Here is a 24,063-nt window from a genome sequence, read left to right on the forward strand (position 1 = left end):
TCAATGCAACCAGAGCCCGTACCAGAATGATTTTACTTTGACTCACTGCAACTAGAGCTGGTTGCAATCTCGGGGCCCAACATCCTTCTGTATTTTTTTCTTAGATAACAAATGCACTTTCGATTTTCTATTGCTACATTTATGTTTCTCTCTATGTAGTTTTGGCTAAATTTCTTGCCTCATGGACACATGGTGCTAAGCCAACATGGATCTACATAATAATTAAATGAGTAATGTTATGGGCTCTTATCATATGCACACAAAACAATTTTTTTTACCATGTGGAAGGATCAGTGCAACTTACAAGATTTAATATCAAACACGGGATTTGCTGATTATGAAACTACCAAATCTGCGGGTGCGAGCTTGATGAACTTTTCATCTGCAAATGAAATATTTATAAAAAAGATTCTAAAAGAAGTAATGCATCCAAGTAATTCCAGTGTATGGCTGCAGTTCTATGTATAAACCAATGCTATGGTATCTTGCAGTCCATAACCATTAGATCGCGTTATATAACAAGGATAGGTATCATTAGATTGATGGCTTATGTCAGTTATAGACCTTTAGCAATGTGTCAACCCTTACTATCTTCTTCATTGCAGAAGGCTTATAATATAATTAAGATAGAAACCAAAGTGCAACCAAAAATAAGATGCTTAGACTCTCAATGAGAGATAAGTCTCATTTGTCTTCCTAACAGTTTAGAAATATATCCATCATTTTTATACCATAACACAAATTTTCTTTATCGCGGCTCACTCTCCACCAGCTATTTTTTATCTCCACACCTATATAAAAGAAAAAAGTCATTAGATTTAATAGGGGAATATTAACAAAGCTGTTTCAAATAACCATGGAGTTTTTTTTTTTTTTTTTTTTTTTTTTTTTGAGGGCGGGGGGGGGGGGGGGGGTGGGGGGTAGATAAACTACATACAGTAGAGATGCCACAAATTAGTTGAAAGGGATGCAAAAAATAAGCAAAATTCAGAATGCAAGATTTGAGTTTTGATACTCGACATACATAGATATCTCATATGCCAAATATAAATAATTTAAATGGTCAATTAAATTACACTACGTACCTTTGTTTTAATTTTCGATTTATTCATAGTTCTATAAATACACAAAAAGAAACATCCGATTCTTCTCTTGCATTTGATTGTAAAAATCGCCAAAACCTAGCAACCAATCTTAGCTCATCTGGTTGGGACAACCCTCCATTTTAAAGAGGTCTAGGATTCAAACCTTGATAATGGCATCCTTATTCTCGAAAGAGAGTTGCAGGGGAGAAGTTTAACAGATGGGCCTCATTTCAAGTACTCTTGTTCTTCTGAAACCTTGTTTGTTTCAATTTTTCCCTTGTTGCCAGTTAAAATAGAATTTACTGCTAGTTAACGTATTACTAATTAATAACGAAAATGTCATAATCTAATTTATCATCTTACAAATGTAGACTGAAACTAACAGGCTCGTTTGTTGCAAAATTATATATATCAGATCAAATTATTCTATCCTATGCCATTTAAAGTGTTCCGACTAAATACACACCTAAGTACCCCCCCCCCCCCCACCCACCCACCCACACACACACACACACAATTGCTACTACAGGACATAAGAGGGAATAGAACATTCCAAGCCACGTTCATCGAATAAAACATATCCAATAAGTAACAAAATTAAAAAGATCTAACATCCTAGACAACACCAAGTTCATTCATGGAATAAAACATGAACCAAATTTAATGACGGAAGGCTTCAGATAGATCCAGTGATCCGTTTGGACCAATGTTCCCAGATTGCCTCAGGGCAGAAAGGCATTCACCAGTGTCCAAAGGAAAAGAATTACTAGGAGTATATTTGTGAGAACGCCACTTATATTGATTGGCATACTATAGCAGTTTCATAGTAGATTATGGAGTTACATCATCTCGAAAGTCTGAAGGTCACCGAAAATACTCTGACATGCAATTGATGACTGGTGGTCGCCTAGCATATGCAATCATTTCCTCGAGGTAAAAATTGAAGTGTAGTAAATGACAATAAGGAAAACTGGTTCAGGGTACACACAGTTGCTCCACATGCTGAGTGATGACATCTGGGCAAGACTGGGCTCGGAGTAGTTCCAAGCGATGGAAATGTGGGACAAACTGTAGGACATAATCTTCATCTGCAGGCATGAGTTGATCAATGCAAGTCATCCCTCATTTTTTGATAATAATAGAAACAGTAATCCAAAGCACATAGAGGAAAATAGACTGGTCGATGCTACAAAAACTTACTCTCTTTAACAGTTCCGTAGAGCCAACATAGAACCTCATCGGCAAATGCCAGGCATACCCCACCCTGCAATGTTTAGAACACATCTTTACTACCCAATGGAATTGCACTCAACATTAACCACTGACTGAATAATCATTTTACCATGTACAGACGATTTTATGCACAATATACCTAAATTCAGATCTAGAAAAGTTCAAAGTGAATATTTAGCTTAGAATTATGGGTAACAACTTCAGAACTAGCTGGTCACAGTTGTGGATAAAGACTACCAAAGGAATGGAGTCTTAAAAGTACTCACCAAGACTACACTAAGGAAGAAGTCAGCGAAAGTGATCTCATAACTAAGAAAAGCAGTATCAGAAACGAAGAATGAGGGAGGTACCACTCTCCCATTGGGAACAGTTAGAAATCATGTAGTACAGGGGTGGAAGGTGAATTTTAGAAGGATGAAACAAAAACAAGCAGCAGTGTGCACAACACGGCAGATTGCCTCCTAGAATGCTATATGGGCTAGTTTTTGCCATTAACAGATTTTGGACCTGCTATACTTTAACTTATAGCTTGATATTCGAACCCTGCCCCTCTATTGGAGGACAAGAAAATTAACATTTCTAAGCCAAAAAATAACTAATACGAGCTCCTTGTTCATTGAAGTAATCTAGTTAGACATAATAGGTCATATTGATAATGAGCTCCTTTTTTTTATTCTTCTACACAATAAAACATTTGGTCCTAAATATAAAAAACAAATCACAATAGTTCAAGTAGACCTATTGGTTTTCCAGCCTTCATACCCTTATGCTTAAAGTGCAGTTGAAGAGATGGAATTGTATGTTTTCCAGAAAATACACTATCTAGTACTTCTTAAGCAGGTAGCCACACGTTAAAATGATAATGAAAGGTAGGAATTGGAAAAGACAGCATCAATCTCCTCATTGTATTTACATGTATTAATTTGCATACCTGCCAATAGTTCTTCATTTTCACTCTCTGTGTTATATCTTTGGTTCTTAACCTCTCAGTCCGGACAAGTATCCCAGCATCATTCCTGCATTAGGCAACAAGTTTCAGAGTATTAATAAGCATAAAATGTTACAAAAATCTAGCAGAACAAACAGCTCAAATTTATTGTATGATCTAACCAGCTCCAGTAGTGAAACCACCAACAATAATCAAACAGTAAATTAGTTTGGCCTCTCAACCAAACCATTGACCATGAGTAAAGTAACACCATTTAATGGAATTAAATCACCCTCTAATTCTTAAGCTTTTTATTAACAAAATAGAAAATAACAGCATTTTAAAATGAGGGTGCATGCGGCCACATATGCATATGCAATCCTTTGACTGCACTGCATTGCCTATATGTAGTTAATATCTGCAGTCATGCCGCATATGGACCAAAAGGCCCACATAACATTGTGCCGCAGCATATACAGCCTGCTTAGCATGGTGCTGCTGCATATATGACATGCTTAGCATTGTCGGTTCACATATGTGGCCCACTTTTATGTGGACTCATGTGGATACAGTGGCTTCAAGCTGATAGTTTGGTTGGATGCCGATTTTCAACAGGCTGGATAGAGGTATTAAAAAAGTCAACATGTTAACTATGTTACAGTTGTTTCTGCTAGGTGTAAGCAACAAGTAATTTTATGTAGACTCATGTAACTGGAGCAGATTCAAGCTGCCGGTTTGGTTGGACGTGGACAGGCTGGATAGAGGTATTAAGAATGTTAATCCGTTAACTATGTTATAATTGTTTCCGTTTGTTGACCCTAGTATAATTTTGATGTTTACAAAGCCATTGAGGTCATGTGGTAGTACTAATGCCATTAACTCAATTGATCTAGTACATAAATACTTAAGGAAGAAAGAAACGATATATTCTTGATATGCTCTACATATACGATTGAAACAACTCTCAATAACCCATCTAAAGACAAATTTAATAGAAAAACTTAAGGAAAAACCTAAATTTCAGTTTGACAAAGTTAAGAGTCAAGTTTCCTTTGTTAAAGGGCAATTCTGTATTTTCCATAGTTAAAGAGATGAAATTTTTATATGCCATGCATCCTAAATGAAAATAAATGACTCGCTATGTCTTATATTAGTTTTGTGTGCAAATCTAACCTAAAGATGCAGAAAATCAGGATTGGAGTCGACCCTAGAAAGTTTGGAGCCGACTCTGGCAGATTTGGCACAGTACTAGGGTCGGCCCTAGAAATTTGGCACAGTACTCGAGTCGACCCTAACCAGTTTCAACAGAAATTTGCTCACTGGATTTTCTGTCAGAGCCGACTTCACCAAAGCTCGAGTCGACCCCATCAAAATCCGAGTCGATCCCAGCTTGTATCGACAGAAAAGTGTTCTCTGGAATTCCGTCAGAGCCAACTCCATCAAAACTCGAGTCAACCCAAGCTCGACTGACAGCCTAACGGCTAGTTCTGCAGATGTACTTTTTAAGGCTCCAACGGCTATAAATGACTAGTTTCTTCAATCCAACGGCTAGAAACTGATTTTTGGAGGTTGGAGAAGTATTTAAGAGCCACTATTCATCAGAAAAAAATATCCTTTTGAGAATTTAAGTGAGCATTCAAGAAAAAGAGATATTGAAGAGAGTTTCATTCATTGCTTCAGTTCAAATCCAAAAGAAGGATGTTGAGCAGAATTCAAGTGCCTTCAAGAGCTCAACCAATTCATTAAAGAGTGAAGCAATCTCAATGAAGAAAAGAAAAGTGCCTTCAAAGTGATAACATTTCTCTTTTCTTCTCTTTAATGCATATTTGTCTTATTTGCTCATTAAAGAGCTTTATACTTTGATTTACTTATTCTTCTTGTAAGGTTTGTTGGTGAGCCCGTAAAACCAACTATGTAGGTTTGTTGGTGAGCCCATAAAACTAATGGTGTAGGTTCTTGTTGGTGATCCCGTAAAATTAACTGTTAAGTTTTTGGGTTATGAGCCTGGTAAAACAATCCAACTGTAATCCGAGGGGTTATAGTGAATTTCCAATGGAACGCTTGGAGAGTGGATGTAGGTGCCTTGGAGTGCACCAAACCACTATACGTGCTTGTGCTTGCATTGTGTTTACTTTGTGCCACTTACTTTATTTCCTTTATTATATTGAGTAGTTGCTCTAGCTTGATTTCTTAAAGTGATTTAATTGTAATTGCCTAGAGTTTAATTACTCTTGCTTCCACTGCACTTATACTCTTCACATAGGCCAGATTGAGTCTTCATTTACAAATTAATTTGAGGTCATAAAATTTAAAAAATCCAATTCATCCCCCCTCTTGGGTTGTCACCTTGGGCAACACCGTTCAGTGTTAAGCAACAATTAGTAAGCATTTATTGTTAGCTGTTCTTGTTACTAGTATTGCTATTATTTATCCAAAAAATATTGCTAACACTACTGTTTGTATTCAACATATTTATATTTTTGAACAGTTAAAAATAGTAAATGTATTATGCAACAGCACACACGGCCCGCATATTGCACGCGCACTATGAGGTCCCTTGACCGCCCACGTACCGCTACTGCTACCACTTCCTGAAACATGAGGAAAGAATATGATCTGCATGAAAATATATTGTTGCGGCTGTTGCTGGAAATTGGACCCGGGGGCTGCCGCGAACCGAGAGGGGAGGAGCTCCGCTGCCGGGACGGTGGGTGGCGGTGCGTCGACTGGTGGCGTCCTCCTGGAGAATCCTGCAAGAAAGCCGGTGGCCGGGCTTTCCGGCGCCGGCCCTCCGAAGCTTAAGTCAGAGGGGGTTAATATGTGGGGAGTCAAGGAGGAGAATGTTTGTTCTCTCTTTTTTGTGTATATCTGTGTCCGTGTGTCTCCTTTTCCCCCCAGGTTCTCTTTTATAGGAAGATATTATGTTACCTGGGAGGTGACAGAGAAATTTGTCTTCTTTTGTGATAATTGGGCACGATCACGCTCATTAATGGCATTGTGGAGAATAAGGCCGGATCAGGCCGGAGTCAGGGAGTTGTCACGGTTGATCGGACCCGTTGGGGTGGTTGAACCGCCGGCCGTGGTGGGCCTGGGGTTCGTAGATAGCAAGTGCATTGATTGCTGAGTGAACCGGTGGTCAGGGAGAGCCATATGCTTTGATGGTTCAGTGATCCGGAGATCATCTTGAGCCGTGTTCATTTAATGGCCGAGTGCATCGGAGGCCTGAGGGGGTCTCATGCATTAATGATAGGGCGTGCCGAATGCCGGCAGAGATCACGTGCCTTGATGACCTAGGAATGGTGGCAGATTGTAGTGGAGTCATGTATTTAGTTGTCAGATCCTTTAGAGGATTAGGTGGAGATTGGATATTTGGCTAAGGTACGGGCCTGGCTCGGGTGCTGAGCCGAGCCGGTTGCTTAGCGGAGTGTCCTGTGGCGGGGTTGCTTCTCTTGGTCGGCGCTCTTTGGTCGAGCACCTCTCTGGTCGGCGCTCTTTGGCCGAGCGCCTTCAGACTGGCACGACTTGGGTTTTTCCCCCAATACTACCCCCGACTTCCGAGTTCCAGCTGGCCACCAGCTTGAGCGCGGGAAGTAGTTTTAGTCGGGCCATTATGAGTTAAAAGAGAATTTTGAATTATCGCGCGTTTCGAATTATCGGGCGCTTCGAGGTGCCTCTAATGGGCGGCGTCTCTTCTTTTCCGAAAATGCCTCATTATTGGGACGCCTTCTCCGAAGCGTCCTCGCGTCGTGGGCTCATGATGGAGCCGCATGATCCGACGGGGCGCTTCTGTGTTCGAAGCGTCAGCCCGAATTAAATGTGGCGCTCCGTCTTTTGGGTCAACACGCGTCGTGATCCGAACGGGGAGCAGCGTTTTTTCTCGCTGATCTGGGCCGTTGGAGGGATTTATATAAATCCTCACCTGGCCTCCTACTGCTTTCTTATTGTCTCCTTCCTCCAGCTTTTCTCAGTCCGAAGTTTCCTTTCTCCGGTATCTTTTACAGGTTCCTTTTCCTCTCGAACCTTTTCTCTTCCTTCCTCCTAATGGGTTCCGGTCCGAATGAAGTCGAGTCCACCATGGGTGTACTGGAGGTCGAAATGACCGAGGAATGGTTTTTTCCTCTACAAGGGTTCCGTTTGGAGCCCGCCAGGCGGGGGGATCGGGTAACCAGTCCTCAAGGCACTCTGGGCCGGCCTACGATTTCCTCTTCACGGGTTCGTGAACGAGTTGCTGACGGAATACCAGTTGGTTCCGGCGCAGCTCGCTCCGAATGCCTGGAGGACAGTGGTCGGTTTCCTGTCGCTGTGTTTAGCGTACGGAATTCCGACTTCTGTCAACGTTTTCCGGCGACTTTTTATGTTGAAGTCGAATCCGGGAGACGGAGAGTGGCTCTACATCGCCCTTCGGGCGGGTCGGCCACTCTTTCAGGGCGCTCCTTCGTCCATTCATGACTGGAAGAAGTTCTTCTTTCTAGGTTCTGAACGGACATGGGGGTTTGATCCTAGGTGGGGGCCTACCCAGCTCAGGTCCGTCAACAAAGTCCCCAAGCTTTCTCCGCGCGAGCAGGGGATCATCGACACCATCCGCAGCCTCGGGGATGGTATTTTACTGAGCGGCCTCATAAGTGAGGACGCTCTAGTGAACGTTGACCTGAGCTCGACGCGTCCTCAGGATAAGGGTAACAGTAGGGTGTCTTTTCCATTTTGTTACAGTTCTAAATTCTAGTCCTGCTCGTCCTTGCAGATATCGCAAAGATGGTGACCAAGAGCGAGGTTCTATACGCCCGGTTCCAGAAGAGGGCGGCCGAGCTCTCGGGAGAACCGACCGAGCCGAGAAAGAAAGCGAAGGTCTCGGCGACCGCAGCGGTCGAGGCGGGCGCTCCTCGCCCCGCGCACTCCGAAGCTGGTCGGGGGAGGGCGCGGGCTCTAGTGGAGCTACGGTGGCGCTCCCGTGCCCGGCGCCAATTTCACGGATCCCTGGTCGGCAGGAAGCCCCAATCGCCGACCAGGGGGTTAGTTCAGCGGGTTTGGCGCTCGCGCCCCCCGCTCCGGTTTTGCGGCAGTCAGATCGGCCGCCTGTCCGACCCCAGCCCTCCAGTTCCGAGCCGGGGAGCAGCCAAGGAGCTGCGGGGTCGGCTCCGCCCAGGTCAGCCGAAGTCGGCCTTCCGAACCCGTCGGGCTCACGGGAGCGGGTGCCTTACGCTCCCGTCTGGTCGGTCTTCGAGGGCGATTCGGCCCTCGATGATCCCCAAGTGGCGCGCGAAGTATTCCGGGTCGCGCTACTTCCGGCCGATCAGGCCAAAATACGGTCCATGAACTACGGCGCCTTCATGGACTCCACTCTTTGCTCTGCCGTCCGGGTAAGTTAGTCTTCCTGTTTGTACAGTTATGCAAATTTTATTTTTAGTTTCTCATGTTTCTCACGTCTCTTTTACAGCATCTGCACGAGACGGAGACGCTGATGCACATAGTGCAAGACTACCGGGAGCGGGCCCGGAGGCATCAGCGGGGGCACGAGGAGGCCGAGGCAAGGTGCCAGGCGTCCGAGGCCGAGCGCCAGGTGCTCCAAGTAAGGGTGGGAGCGGTCGAGGACGAGGTTCGAGCTCTGACTGCCGAGCTCGAAGAGGAGAAGGGCGCGCACACTCTGGCCAGATCCGAAGTGCGCGCCACTGAGGCTCGTCTGGCTGAGGCCGAGCTGGCGCTGGCTACCCGCGAGCAGGAGGTGGGGAACGCCCGCCTTAAAACCTTAGAGCTCGAGCGGAAAATAAAAAACCTCGAGCGGAAAGCCGCGTACCACGAGGCTCGAGAGTTAGAGGCTCGGGAGCAGGCCCAAGACACGGTTAGGCTCTTCCGCGAGTCGGAGGAGTTTCGTGACCTTCTGGAAGAGGAAGGCGTGAACGGGCTGATCCAAGGCTTCAAGGACTTCCGCAACCAACTGCGGCGGCTCCTTCCTGACTTTGACCTGAACATGCTCAGACCAGGAGCAGGGGTCGAAAGGTCGGAGGCGGAGGCAGAAACTCCGAAGGCCGACCAGGGAGGCCTGGCCGAGGCTGTCCCCGAGGTCACCGAGATGGCCCGAGGCTGTTCCTGGCGCTGCCGAGGAAGAGGCTTTGATCGCAGAGCCAGCCATTCCTGAAGTCGCCGAGCCCGAGCCTTAGTATAGTTTGTTTTTTTTTTATAGTTTTTTTTTTTGGTGTAAGTCGGGATGGCCCCCACACTTGTTAAGGCCGAGCCCGAGCTTTGTACTTAGCCTACGGGCTTTTTGAAATAAATATACATATTTGTTATAACTTGTAGCTTGACTTGTGCTTTGGTTGACTTAGATTTCTTTCACTTGGATCCGCTTTTAGGCTCCAAGGGATTGGGCTCTACGGCCCCAACTTCGTTCGCCACATAGTTGGACTTGCGTTTAGGCTCGGCACAGCCGAGCTTAGGTCCGAGTTTCCGTTGCTCGGTCCTAAGATCAGTAATATAGCGACGCTTATTTCTAGGATGCGCTTGGGCTCGGGGGGTCTTTTCGAGCTTAGCTCAGAATTCGACCGAGCCCTAGGACTGGTCACTAGATTTAAAATTCCTAGTGAACTTTGGGCCCGGATCTCGGGTTGCCGAGGCGGATGATCGGATTTTTTCCGACATACGAGTTAAAACATCTGTCAGCTTGAGATGGGAATTCATCGAGCTGACGGCACAGACTAAGCTTGCCATTGAACGGTGTACGTAGGAGGGGTGAGGCCGAGCGATGATTGGCTCGGCCAGGTACCTCGACGATGGTCGGGGGTTCATTCAGGTAGTTAATTAACCAAGAATGAAAATAAATGAGAATGTAAAGACATTAATTGAATGGGTACCTGGTACCGTGAGCGTTCTTACGCCGAGGCTGTGAACTTCGCCTGGCGACTGAAGACGCTCCTCCGCTCGGAGTCCGTTCTTTGAGGACGCCGACAAGATAGAGGAATCCAAGAACGAAAATAACCGAGATTATGTAAAGACATTAATTGAATGAGTACCTGGTACCATGAGCGTTTTTACGCCGAGGCTGTGAACTTCGCCTGGCGACTGAAGACGCTCCTCTGCTCGGAGTCCGTTCTTTGAGGACGCCGGCAAGATAGAAGAATCCGGTTTGTTGTCAATCACGGACTCTTCGTTGATCACGAACAGGAGATTGAGTCGAGCTCCGTGATCGATGGAGAACGAGCCGGGCTCGTTGGTTGATGGAGTCCGCATCCCGAAGTATCGGGGCATCCCGACCGTGGTCGGGGTAGGAGAACGAGCCGAGCTCGTTGGTCGATGGAGAACGAGCCGAGCTCGTTGGTCGATGAAGACCGCATCCCGAAGTATCGGGGCATCCCGACCGTGGTCGAGGTAAGAGAACGAGCCGAGCTCGTTGGCCGATGGAGAACGAGCCGAGCTCGTTGGTCGGTGGAGAACGAGCCGAGCTCGTTGGTCGATGAAGACCGCATCCCGAAGTATCGGGGCATCCCGACCGTGGTCGGGGTAGGAAAACGAGCCGAGCTCGTTGGTCGGTGGAGAACGAGCCGAGCTCGTTGGTCGGTGGAGGCCGCATCACGAACTCACGAACATCTTCAGGGAGTCCACGTAGGTACTCCGTCATCCCGAAATATCGGGGTATCCCAACCGTGGTCAGGATAGGAGAACGAGCCGAGCTCGTTGGCCGATGGAGAACGAGCCGAGCTCGTTGGTCGATGGAGACCGCATCCCGAAGTATCGGGGCATCCCGACCGTGGTCGGGGTAGGAGAACGAGCCGAGCTCGTTGGCCGATGGAGAACGAGCCGAGCTCGTTGGTCGATGGAGAACGCATCCCGAAGTATCGGGGCATCCCGACCGTGGTCGGGGTAGGAGAACGAGCCGAGCTCGTTGGTCGATGGAGAACGAGCCGAGCTCGTTGGCCGATGGAGAACGAGCCGAGCTCGTTGGTCGATGGAGACCGAGCCTGGTACCATGAGACAATTTAGGAGAATTGGTGAGTTTGAACGAGTGCACAAGCCGTCATAAAATGAAATTTATGGTTAAATAGTAGGGGACCCCTCGGGGTTCTACTGGTAGTACACGCGGAGATTTTCAGAACTCCAGCTTCGTGGAATGGGAGTCCCATCTAGAGACTCTAGCTTGTAAGTTGCGGGCCGGCGGATGCGCGTGACTCGGTAAGGCCCTTCCCAATTTGGAGCCAGTTTCCCTTGCTCGGTTGGTGGGGAGGCCTCGGCTCTTCTGAGGACAAGGTCCCCTGCTTTGAAGGATTTGACTTTGACCCTGGCGTTGTAGTACTGTGCTGTCTTTTGCTGGTACCTCGCCATGCGAACTCGGGCGGCCTCCCTTGTTTCCTCGATCAGGTCAAGGTTGTTCCTAAGCTGTGAGGAGTTGGAGCCGGCATCATGGAGTTCTACCCTCGGAGAAGGGAGCCCAATCTCCAACGGGATGACAGCTTCCGTTCCATACGTTAGATTGAAGGGAGTCTCGCCGGTGGGGACACGGAATGTAATCCGGTAAGCCCACAGGACATTGTATAGGTCTTCGACCCATTGTCCTTTGGATTTGTCGAGCCTGGCTTTGAGCCCTTGCAAAATAGTACGGTTTGTTACCTCGGTTTCTCCATTCGTCTGAGGGTGCGCGACCGAGGTGAAGCGGTGGTCGATGCCAAGCTCGGAGCAGAATTCTCTGAAATGGAGGTTGTCGAACTGGCGGCCGTTGTCGGATATGAGGATACGGGGAGCCCGAATCTGCAAATTATTGACTTCCAGACAAAATCCCGCATCTTCTGCTCGGTGATCCGGGCAAAGGGGCTCGGCTTCTACCCACTTTGTGACAGTCGATGGAGACAACCAGAAATTTTCTTTATCCGATAGCCATAGGAAATGGTCCTAGAATGTCAATTTCCCACTGGGCAAAAGGCCAAGGGGAGCTGATAGAAGTTAAGGGAGTCGAGGGTCGGCTCTGCCGTTGTAAGGCTCCACCTGGGGCATCTTGAACCGCGGCGGGACCGACTCGTCTTCAATCTCCTGGGAGAAGGGAGACTTTGTGGTGAACTCGAAGTCACCATCATGTCCCGGTTTCCTTCCGTGGAGTGCCTGGATCTGGCGTTCCAGCTTCTCGACCTTCTTGTCGAGTTCATCATTCTGGGGGATCGCTGCAGCGGTTCGTTCTGGTGCAAGTTGCCCTGGAACCGACTCAGCCTCCGAGGGTTGTGGCCAGCCACCAGGGCCTCTAACTGGATGTTTTCTCCAGAGGGAGGCCTGGACTTGAGAGTCCTGACCTTGAAGGGGAAGTCCGCTTGTAGGAGGCTCCGGTTGAACTGGAGCCGGAGGGAGCGGTGCCGTCGGGATGCCCCTGGGTTGCAAGCCTTGGACAGCGGTGGCCAAGGCCTGCACCTGTTGCACCAGGGCATCAAACTGCTCCGGTCGAACTTGAGGAGTTGATTCGGCCGGAGGCGGCGAGTTCTGGACAGAGTGTCCAGGACTAGGTGGAGGACGTCGAGAGGCATTGGAAGCCCCCTCACTTCTTAGTTTCATGGCAGCAACTCGGGCCCTTCCTCTAGCGCCAACTGTTGCTAGAAATTGGACCCGGGGGCTGCCGCGAACCGAGAGGGGAGGAGCTCCGCTGCCGGGACAGTGGGTGGCGGTGCGTCGACTGGTGGCGTCCTCCTGGAGAATCCTGCAAGAAAGCCGGTGGCCGGGCTTTCCGGCGCCGGCCCTCCGAAGCTTAAGTCAGAGAGGGTTAATATGTGGGAAGTCAAGGAGGAGAATGTTTGTTCTCTCTTTTTTGTGTATATCTGTGTCCGTGTGTCTCCTTTTCCCCCCAGGTTCTCTTTTATAGGAAGATATTATGTTACCTGGGAGGTGACAGGGGAATTTGTCTTCTTTTGTGATAATTGGGCACGATCACGCTCATTAATGGCATTGTGGAGAATAAGGCCGAATCAGGCCGGAGTCAGGGAGTTGTCACGGTTGATCGGACCCGTTGGGGTGGTTGAACCGCCGGCCGTGGTGGGCCTGGGGTTCGTAGATAGCAAGTGCATTGATTGCTGAGTGAACCGGTGGTCAGGGAGAGCCATATGCTTTGATGGTTCAGTGATCCGGAGATCATCTTGAGCCGTGTTCATTTAATGGCCGAGTGCATCGGAGACCTGAGGGGTCTCATGCATTAATGATAGGGCGTGCCGAATGCCGGCGGAGATCACGTGCCTTGATGACCTAGGAATGGTGGCAGATTGTAGTGAAGTCATGTATTTAGTTGTCAGATCCTTTAGAGGATTAGGTGGAGATTGGATATTTGGCTAAGGTACGGGCCCGGCTCGGGTGCTGAGCCGAGCCGGTTGCTTAGCGGAGTGTCCTGTGGCGGGGTTGCTTCTCTTGGTCGGCGCTCTTTGGTCGAGCGCCTCTCTGGTCGGCGCTCTTTGGTCGAGCGCCTCTCTGGTCGGCGCTCTTTGGCCGAGCGCCTTCAGACTGGCACGACTTGGGTTTTCCCCCCAACAGCGGCCAATCAAGAACAACTCCCACCATTAGGGCAAAACATATATGCATCAGTGATGGTGGTAGGACTGGGATGCTGATGCCCCTATTAGAATAATTGTGATATCCTACGGGTAGCCCTTGTAAAATCTTTGACCTTTTCTTGATTTTTCCTCACCACGCAGTCTATCAACACCCAATCCCCGGCTATCATAGTCTTCCTTATATCTTCATCACAATTTACATCAAGGTTTTCCTCAATTTTTAGCCAAAGAATAACTGAAAGATGCATCTTCCATCCAAGTTTGCCAACAGAAAACTCACCTACCCACCATATATTGCATAATTTTTTATTAGATATAATATGACCTGAATGCAATTCATGACAGCGCAAGTACTTCACAATGGAAAATAAGGCGGGCGAATCTAGGACTCTTACAAGTTTTCAAATGAGACCTCCCAAAGTTTTCTAGTCATTAGAAGCGGCCATTTATGGGGGAATGTCCAAAAATAACCCCCACGAGTATTTGGCATTTTATCAAGCACATACAATGGATTTGGAATGTAAATTCAAGCCTTACTTTGTAAGGAGAACATTTATGCTATCATAGCTAACCTATTTGTTCATAGTCTTTAGAATGTGTGCTCTAGTTATTTTTAACAAATTCACGCTCTAGTTTTTTTTTTTTTTAACACATTCACATCCATATGATTTGTCCAGATGCAACTGAATGGGGCCCTTTATTGTTGTTCCACTATTTATTTCCTTGTGCTTTGGAAATGATCTCAATAAACTGTGCAGCTTACATCTCAGATCACAATGAGGTTCATGCTGTACATCACTAAGCTGTCTTAGCCTTTTAATGGTTGGTTATAGCATGGTTACTTAGGTTACCATGCAATCAAATCAAAGGAAATGCAACCCAACATAGTATAAGCTATTATGGCAAGAAAAGGGGATAAATGATGTTTAAGAGACAGAACTACCTGAATCCAATTACAATATATGGAACCCCAGCAAGAAATGATTGGATCTGCAAGAATGAAAGTCAAGTTAAAATCCTCAATGCCATAATGAAGCATGTCATCCATATAACAAACTTAAGATTCCACATGACAGAAAAAAGTGAAGTAATCTTGTTTAACATCTCTTAAACTTATATTTAATTTATATCAGGATAACTCACAATGCATTGTAGAACCAGAACTTCGAAGGCATATATACACATTATAAGAAGATCGTTATAATCCCCTTTTGTTGGCTAACTGTACATCCCTTATTAAGCAGGCAAATGCCTTACCACAAACCAGACTAAAAACTGAGCCAAACAAAAAATAAAAGCAGTACTAGAATAAAATTAAAAAAAAAAGCCAATTAATTAACCACATATATTCACATTAGAGCAACCAGCCCCAACGGGCTCAAGAGCATTGGCACGAAAATGGCAAAACCAGTCAACAACCAAAATGCTGCAGATTAAGCAGATCCTGGTAAAAGACGACAGCAGTGCTAATAATATGTAACATGTATGGACAATTTACGTTATCCAACAAACAAGGAACTCTGATGTTCCTGTATGACTCGTGTGAATCTTTTTTGACATTTTGCAACTTATCAAGGATTTGGCTTTAATTATTTAAGGTGCCTGATAGAAATGATGGGAACAGGAAGAATCAATGGATGAACGCATGATCAACTTGTTTGCAGCTATTTAAAGAATGTTTTTGCATCAGTTGCTACTTAAAAAAGCTTCTTACACAAAAAAATTGCTTCATAAAGTCAAATCATTCTGTTGTAAACTCTATTCTGCCAAAGAAAAGTTGCAAAAAACTGAGAAGAATGAATACATGGTACTTTACAAAACATTAGGAGCATCAAACAATTTCAAACTCAATTGTTATATGCACAGTTTCATGTTCAGGCAAAACCAATCCAAAAGCAACAGGTATCCATCAAATTTGATCAGTTTCAGGTCACGACGACAAAGCTTGGTTGAAAACAGTCTCCAAGTTTCATTTTAGCATCTGGGTTTTGCTTATGGATAATAAATTGCACAGCAGGAGAAAATTTTCAAAGATAAACTCTAAATTTTGCGAGTTTTGAGAAGTTCTATAAGAATTTGGGTGCTCGGGTTTGATAAAAAAGAATTTAAAATATTTTTTATGTTCAGGCTGCTTCCAATAGGTCTAGAACCATGAACTGTCAAAAGACCCTTAACAAACAAATAAAATGCAATTACAGAAATTCAGCAGAATTTTTTTTCTTATCATGAATTTGATAAATTGATGATGAATTTAACTTCTTAATTGTTGAAGACTTACATTAAAAAATTAATCAAAACATAAAGTAGTCCCATTTTCTCTCTCATATTCTAGTAATTTAGTCGCGTTTACATCCATGTCTATCATAAAGGAGGACTGGAAGCAGATCTGACTTTGTTATCCAACTGCATCATTGACATCAGTTATAAGTTGATTTATTAGCAGCTTCTGTAAGAACTGTCTGACTTGATCGGTAGCAACTAGCAAGTAACTTTCAAAACCATCAAATATCGATAATGCATTGGTCTATCTTGAGTTTTGTCCAGCAGCTTAATATAAGCAGATCTCAGGTGCTCCAAATGCACAAACACATATCAGCTCATCAATGTGCTTCAAAATGTGCACAATGTCCAGCTTCACAAATAGAGCGCACGCATGCGCAGCACAACTTGTCAGTGCACTCCAAAATGAGCAAAAAGACCAGTTTCACAATTATCATAAGTTCTCACACACACAAATGAACTCATCAATGTGCTCCAAAATGTGCAAAAAGACCAGCATCATAAATAGCATAAGCAGATTCAAGTGTGTAAAACATACATCCACACATATCAACTCATCAATGCACTCCGAAATTTGCAAAATAACCAGCTTCACAAATAGCATAATCAGTGAAAAATATACAACAAGTCTATGCTCTATTACTCTCCACATTATATATCCTTCATCTCTACCATATACACACACATATATCAACTCAACAATGCACTCCAACGGATCTATCCTCTATTATCCTGTAGGATCAATGAAGTCTTTCACATTATATATCCTTTCGTTCCATGAGATTCCTTGCAAGTTTTAGGTGCCGAAAAATGTACTAGTGCTGTCTAAAATTGAAGTGTTGCCCTCACCTCTATAGATACTCCTGCAAGCATTAGCAAGAAGTTCTTCACATTAAATGCCCATGTCTAGAGGATTCCTTAAAAATATTAGCTTTTTGAGAAAGTACTGAGATTTCCTTAAAAATTGATGCACCCCTCTCACCTCTTCATATACTTTCTCCTAGAAGCAACACAACAACCAGTATATCTTAAACTCTCACAAAACAAATTTAACTTCAGCACCATTCCTTCGTAAATCTGAGTGCTACAAGTAACCATGGTTTTTATTTTTGAAGAAAATATTACAATATTATTCTGGCAAAGTTTTTCAGGCAATTGGTTATTTAGAGTTTTATGGAGTTTGTCTCTAACGTAGGTCAGTTCAACAACCTACTTCAACAGGAATGTCATGAGTAACAAGAACTCTCTCAATGTTGTTAGAAGAAATGTTAAATTGGTGGCACATAGATCCTTCCTATCTACACCACTACCTACACTGAGCCATTAAGGAAATGAAGATCATAGAAGTGGCTACAGGTGTTACCCAGAACTTCAGACAGGTGACAACTGTCCTTGAGTCCTAATGTGTCTGACCATTTTTATATAAAATTTTATAAAAATAAGCATATCAGAATAGTAACATATGTAGACTGTTAATCTAAGTGAACTAATAAATGGAGCATTTTCCTTGCATGACACCTAAAAGCATCGATAAACTTCATGTGATATTGTTTAACATTTGCTACAGTTGAATGTTTCTAAAAGTAAACTCCAAAAGGATGTCCCATGCACCGATACTTCCAGCTGATGTAAGCAGCATGCTCCATCTTTTAGTGCCAACCAGCATCATGCTATGTTGTGTCAAATTGATGAAAAGAGACAGTTCAGTGTTCCTGAATATGCACATGTAAGTTGCAGTACTAGGCATTCACTTTTGGTCTTTCACATTTTAACTTTTGGCTTTCTCATCTGTAGGTGCTTTGTGAACTTTCTTTCTTTCTTCTACTTATCAACAATTAAATAAAACAGGGAGCAAGAACTCAGAAAAGAGCAAAAGAAGAGAATATTGATCAGAAAAGGTACAATATACATGAATTGCATGATTAAATTGCAAATAACTAGAGGATCCGGCAAGTAGGATTTTGACTTTAAGAAGTCATATGCATTTACAACAAAAAAGTAACAGAATCATACCCAGAATTTCAGTAGCTTCTCCCGTTCGTATCTTTCTTCTGTACGATAATCCAACTGTAGTGAATGACAGTCAAAAACCAAGATTAGATGAATAGACTATATAACAACACACTCTAGATTATAGAAAGAAATATTTACCTCCCGGCTTGTTTTTAACTCCACATAGAATCTCCTTCCATCATCAGTTGAATCACAGCAGTCCATCTCCGCACCCATAATAATACGATGTGCACCTAATTTGGTTTTAATTACAGAACAGAATTCTACATTTGCATCAATGCCTTTGCCATCTGCATCAATTTCTCTGGAGTTCTCAGTTGCAAGGTTCTCAAAAGCATAGCCCCAATAACATCTGCCATAAATACAAGCAAAATAGGAGGTTTGAGGTGCAACTCTTCTATAATCCCCAAAACAGAGGATACTAGCTAGATTGCAACTTACCACACATTTTTTCAGCCTTTATGCAATTTTATGAACATAAGAGACTATGCATGCAAAGCTAGCAGCTTCAAGAACTATGGTGGAGAATTGAAAGATTCGGAATATTTGTTTTTGGAAGGCATACATGTCTACATTCCATCCAGGCTCATTTGCTAGACCAATACTTATCACTATATGAGAAAGAAGGAGCCAAAGAAGTAAAGTTATCTGAATTTCACAGCATCAGTAAGTCTTAAGTCTCCAAGAATTGATACGTTGATTTTATGCTACCAACCATAGAGTAAAGATAGAAAGTGGTAAAATTAAAACAAAACCTACGATTTTGATGCCACAAGACACTAAAACAGTAAGGATTACCTTCGACGGTCTACTTCACTTTGTGGTCTTTCAGGAAGCTTATGCACATCAAGATAAACAACACCATTTCTTTTGTGCACACCCATTTTCCATGGCTCATTTCTTATATAAGCCGTAGTCAGTATCTGATGATACAACAGCAAACTTTTGACATTCAAATCCATATAAAAGCAAACATGAGTTGCTTCTCAACGCTCAAAATTTTAATATTTTCAGTCAGATAGAATTGTGATTTGAAACTGTAATCTAGAAAGCAGGTGCTATAAAGTCTACACAATGGAAAAAGTGCATACCTTGTTGAGATTGTTACGGAAAGTCTGCCAAACAGCCAATAGACAACATAGAATAAGTTAAAAACAGAACAGCATGCATCTTAGTTACAAGCATGAAGCAATTATACAATTCTTGTGTAAAGAGAACAAGGTTAGATGATACAAGGGTATAGAATATTACCACAAAATGTATATTTTGAAGAGGTATATTTTTGTTTCTTATGCAAGCAAGAAGATCACCAAAACCTTCAGAGCCCAAGTCTGAAAGAGAAAAAGAACAGGAAGTTGCGGGCATAGTTACACCCACTGAACAAAACCATGACAAACATGGTGATAAGTGTAAAGAAAACCATTACCGGACTATCAGGAAACTTCAAATAGCAAAGTATCAGAAATTACAGACAAGCAACCAGTTTCTACTCTCAGCAAATTACTTAATGATAGAGAGTTGCTCAATTAACTATAGTAGAATTGAACGACTTCTATGTCAAGTAGAAAAAAGAAAAGGACATCAAGATAAGTAGTGAAAAACATAAGCGGACTGCCATTGAAGTCATAGCATCAAAAATTCACCCATCTTTAGTTAATAAACACCACCACCAGGAGAACATAAAAAAATAATGCCACCTCAGGCAGAAACAGACAAGAAAAAAAGTTGCAAGACACCAAATCGCACTAACACCTCCTGCACACATGCACATGCATGCATATGCATATGCATACCAAGAAAAAAAAAAGGATGGGCAAGCACGGATGGAAGGAAAAGAGCATCAAAGTGAAACTTCAAAAATTAATTAGTTAGATATAAACAATACATTCATGAATATCAAGCAAAAGCCAAAAGAAAAAAATGAGCACATTAACTTTCACTTTTCAATTCTTATATAATTGATTAACAGAAAATTTCTATCAAATAAGGATTTTAGCATCAATGAAATTAAAAAAATTAGAAATTCAATTTTTTTTCCAATCAACGTTAAAAAGGTGTCTTTGGTGTCATACTTCTTTTATGTTGTCAACTCTCAATTCACTCAGATCAACAGGTAGACCCAACTCCCAAGCTAACATGTCAAAGAAATGCATTAAACTTCTCTTGGCAGAAAATCATCAAATCCTTTCTTAAAAGATCCATGTACCTAAGGATTGAATTTTTGACTGAAGCTGATCAATTCTGCTGAAAAGATCAGTTTCGGCCTGAAATGATCCAAAGTGATGCATTCTTTTAACCAGTTTCAACTGGTCACATCCAGCTTTGGCCAGTTTTTGTTTCAACCTAAAAGATCAAGCCTGAATTTGTGTAGATGGATCTCTTGGAACAAGGATTTACCCCTTGGTGGGGGCAAAAGCAAAGGTATACAGCCCACCCGAACAAATAGGAAAAATATTATTAGTTACAATTAGCTATATTTCCAATTCAAGAACATGGTATCATATGATCAAATGATCAGAAAGAAATTGAATAGCTAGTTTCATGGTTTTATTTTCGAGATTATGTGAGAACCACACATGTATTGGTAGGCAATAATTATTACCTCTTTTTTCAACAAATGATTCAAACCCTTGATTCAGATGTGCTCCAACATCCTGACAAATAGAGCGTTTGAAAAGTCTCTGGAAAATTAAATAAAAAAGAGAGAGAACACAAGTTAATGTGAAATATTGACATGTCAAAGCCTCTGTATAAGCAATACATAATCTCTGCATTGATGTGCATCAAATTAAGCATGCAAAAATACCGAAAATCCAAATATACTTTTGAAGAGGTTATGGAATTTCCAATATTATTACAGCACAACGAACAAGAATCAGACCAAAAAAAATACCTCATCAACTGCAGAAAACATTTTGGCAGATTTCGTAAAGATAATTGAGGTCAGAGGAACAACAAAATTAGCTTGCACTAACCACAGATACAATCAATAAGAGATATTAAATAATAGCTCAAGACTCTCACCAAGCTGCGGTCATCCAGAAGGAGGTTGAAATCAACTCAATCAATGAGAAAAAAAAAAATGACCAAAGTGAAATGTTACAAGAAGATCTACCACAAACAAAATTAGCTTGCACTAACCACAGATACAATCAATAAGAGATATTAAATAATAGCTCAAGACTCTCACCAAGCTGCGGTCATCAAAATAGACATCTCCACCTTCAACCCGGCTATAGCATGCCAATCTCACAAGGCTTTCAGATGAATTTCCAAATGATTACAAATGACTCAGCATATCAATGTGATGAAAGAAATGCAATAACTAGCATAAAACAAAGGGAAATGTCTGAAAGTACCTCTTGAATTGCAATGGCTTTCCTCGACAAAGTCTCTTCACTCTTTGTGAGCTTCATTTCAGAGACAAAGCGTTCATCATTACGCCCATTTGCATGTGAAAACCTACCATAGCCAAAGTTTTGCCTTTGCATATATCCTGGTCGTGGAAGCAGAGGTGGACCTCTATCATTGGGGTATCCAGACTGCCATCTACCACGTCCAAAATTACCTCTACCATGGTTGTTAGTACTTTGAAGAGGTGGTAACACTGCCATACAGAATTTGTCATTGCAAGTGAAATTGGTTATCAAACACATCAAAAACCATAACCATCAAGCTCCCAAATATTTAGGTCAGCTTTATGACCATTTGTTTCCACAATGTTCATATGAAGAGCAACCCTAATAAGAAAGCAAAATTTACTTCGTTGCCTCTGGTCTGCATGCTCAAAAAGTCTATGATAGAAGTTCATAAATCCAAATTTCCTTTAAGATAGCTGCTATCTATGAGAAAACTTGTAATTTGATTAAGTTGACAAAGAATTATTTTACTAAATGCCTTCCCAGTGAAAGGACAAATTATTAAGGAGTTAAAGACTCTTGTCAAAGTGACATGTAAAGCAAGAAGCATGAATCCAACCCAATTCCATTAAAACTTAATTAACTGATGAGGAAAAAAAATCAATTGGAAGGAGCAAAATTCTAAATCAAAATGGTAGAAAACTGCCAAACTAAGGGCCTTCATCTACTTAGATTCACATTTACACAATCTTATCTCATCAATTTTCTCAAAAAGGAATTACGTGATGCACTCAAAGCTTCTTTAAGAATAAATCAGACTATAGAACCATTCAGGCGGCACAAGTGAATCACTTCCTTCGCTATATTTTTCATGGAACTAAGATTTAACTGGAAAGAGCTCATTTACTTAGTTCTGATTCACACAATCGCCAAAATTGAGAAACAAGCCAAACTAAACTAACTTTTCATCCATCAAAGCAAATTAATAAAGCACACAATCAGAAACCAAACATCACTTCGAACTTATAAATACATCCACGCAAAATTCATAAAATGTGCAAATGTCGGAAAATTAAAAATGGATCGTCCAAAGAAAACCCTAAGATATATATAATCTATCAAATTAGCTCAAATCCATCAGAATTTAAAAAGGGGGAAAACAGATAAGTTTTTGGAATCCATACCGGGAACTGGAAACGGGCTACGAGCCGGCGTTCGCATGTACTCCTCGTTGTCGGAACCAAAGAGATCCCTCTCCTCTTCTTCCACCGCCCCGGCCCCCGATCGTGGTCGCGACCGTGTCGTCCTCCTCCCCATCGCTGCTGCTCCTACTGCTGCTGCCCCGGCTCCTCCCGCTGCCACTGCCGCTGCTGGAGGAGGATGAGGCCGAAGAGGAGGCAGAGGAATCGCGGCTGCCGTCCTCCTCCTCCTCATCCGCCTCCCCGCGTCCTCGCTCCTCTTCCTCCTCCTCCACCTCCTGCTCGAAATCCTCCCCAAAGACGTCTACGTCTTGCTCGGAGAAATCCATTTCTTTCGCTTTCTCCCTCTCGCTCCCGGTTTCGGGTCTCAGCACAGAGAAAGAGCGAAGAGAAGAAGCGCGAGTGTTGATGTTTTAACTGAGAGAGATGATAGCGTGGTGGCGAGAGGCGAGAGACCTGATAGATTTCGGGGTTGGGGTACCTGGCCCTCTCGTACTGGAGGAGCCGCTCGAGGTGTCAGAAACCGCGAGCGAGCCCCAGACCGAGCCAGTTGTTTCGAGGGTTGGCCGGGTACGGATGGAGATAAAAAATTGTTACATGTACATTTGTACCTATATTTTTTAAAAAAATATAAATATAAATATAAATATTAAATATTAAATTTAATATCTATATTTATTTTAAATAAATATAGATATAAATTAGATATTAAGTATATCTGTATTTGTTATAAACGAATATGGATATGAATCGGATAATAAATATATCCATACTCTTTTATTCGAATGCAGATATAAATCGAATACTTTTTTGGATATTAATCAAATTTAAACAAAATTCAAGCTATGTATGTATATAAGCGGGTCCAAACTATAGGTAGAGTAGCGATAAAGCTAAAATTTTCGAATGATGAAACTTGGGGGGTGAATAATTTGCTTCAGCCTTCTTCGCTATTTTTTATTGGTAAGGCTAGAATGATTGCAATGTTAATTTGGATCGAACACTAAATTCTAATTTTGAACAATACCATGATGGAACGAACTGACCATCATAAATGTGACAATTCGTGTACTCCATGTTCTATGTTATTATTTTCTGTTCTTTTTCCTAACCTCTTTGACACTGTAGATCCTGTCTAATCATTGAAGTTGAATGTTCATCAGCCTATGGACCACCTCATTAGTACCACCATCCTAAAAATACTTTTGAAAATTAAATAATCTATCCAAACTTATGACAATCTATAAGGTCCATAGCCATGCTTGAAACTGTACACATTTATAGTCAGGATGGTCTTGGTTATCTGAACCTAAATAGATTTTTGAAAAGCATCCTCACTTAAATCCATTTATGTTAAAAGATATTAAAATAAGTTGATTAGCTCTAGGTTAAAAATTTCCAGCCCTAAACTCATGGATGTTCTAGTTGGCCCACACCTAACCAGGTTCAAGGTCTCTATTT

The 24,063-nt window shown here is 42.8% G+C and overlaps 1 protein-coding gene across 1 annotated transcript; it reads right to left on the reverse strand.

Moving 5' to 3' along the window:
• Positions 1-514: 514 nt before the first annotated feature.
• LOC103716729 (NAD-capped RNA hydrolase DXO1) lies at positions 515-22,931 on the reverse strand. Its single transcript, XM_008804853.4, is given in 16 exon segments — positions 515-791; positions 2,074-2,173; positions 2,286-2,349; positions 3,250-3,334; positions 14,695-14,741; positions 18,045-18,098; positions 18,183-18,396; positions 18,843-18,967; positions 19,136-19,159; positions 19,296-19,375; positions 20,647-20,725; positions 21,235-21,285; positions 21,287-21,301; positions 21,404-21,651; positions 22,588-22,679; positions 22,681-22,931. Coding segments are annotated over 16 exon segments (1,548 nt in total). The 3' UTR covers positions 515-772.
• Positions 22,932-24,063: the final 1,132 nt, after the last annotated feature.

This window comes from Phoenix dactylifera, unplaced genomic scaffold, assembly GCF_009389715.1.
Source record: "Phoenix dactylifera cultivar Barhee BC4 unplaced genomic scaffold, palm_55x_up_171113_PBpolish2nd_filt_p 002004F, whole genome shotgun sequence".
Lineage (NCBI taxonomy): Eukaryota > Viridiplantae > Streptophyta > Magnoliopsida > Arecales > Arecaceae > Phoenix > Phoenix dactylifera.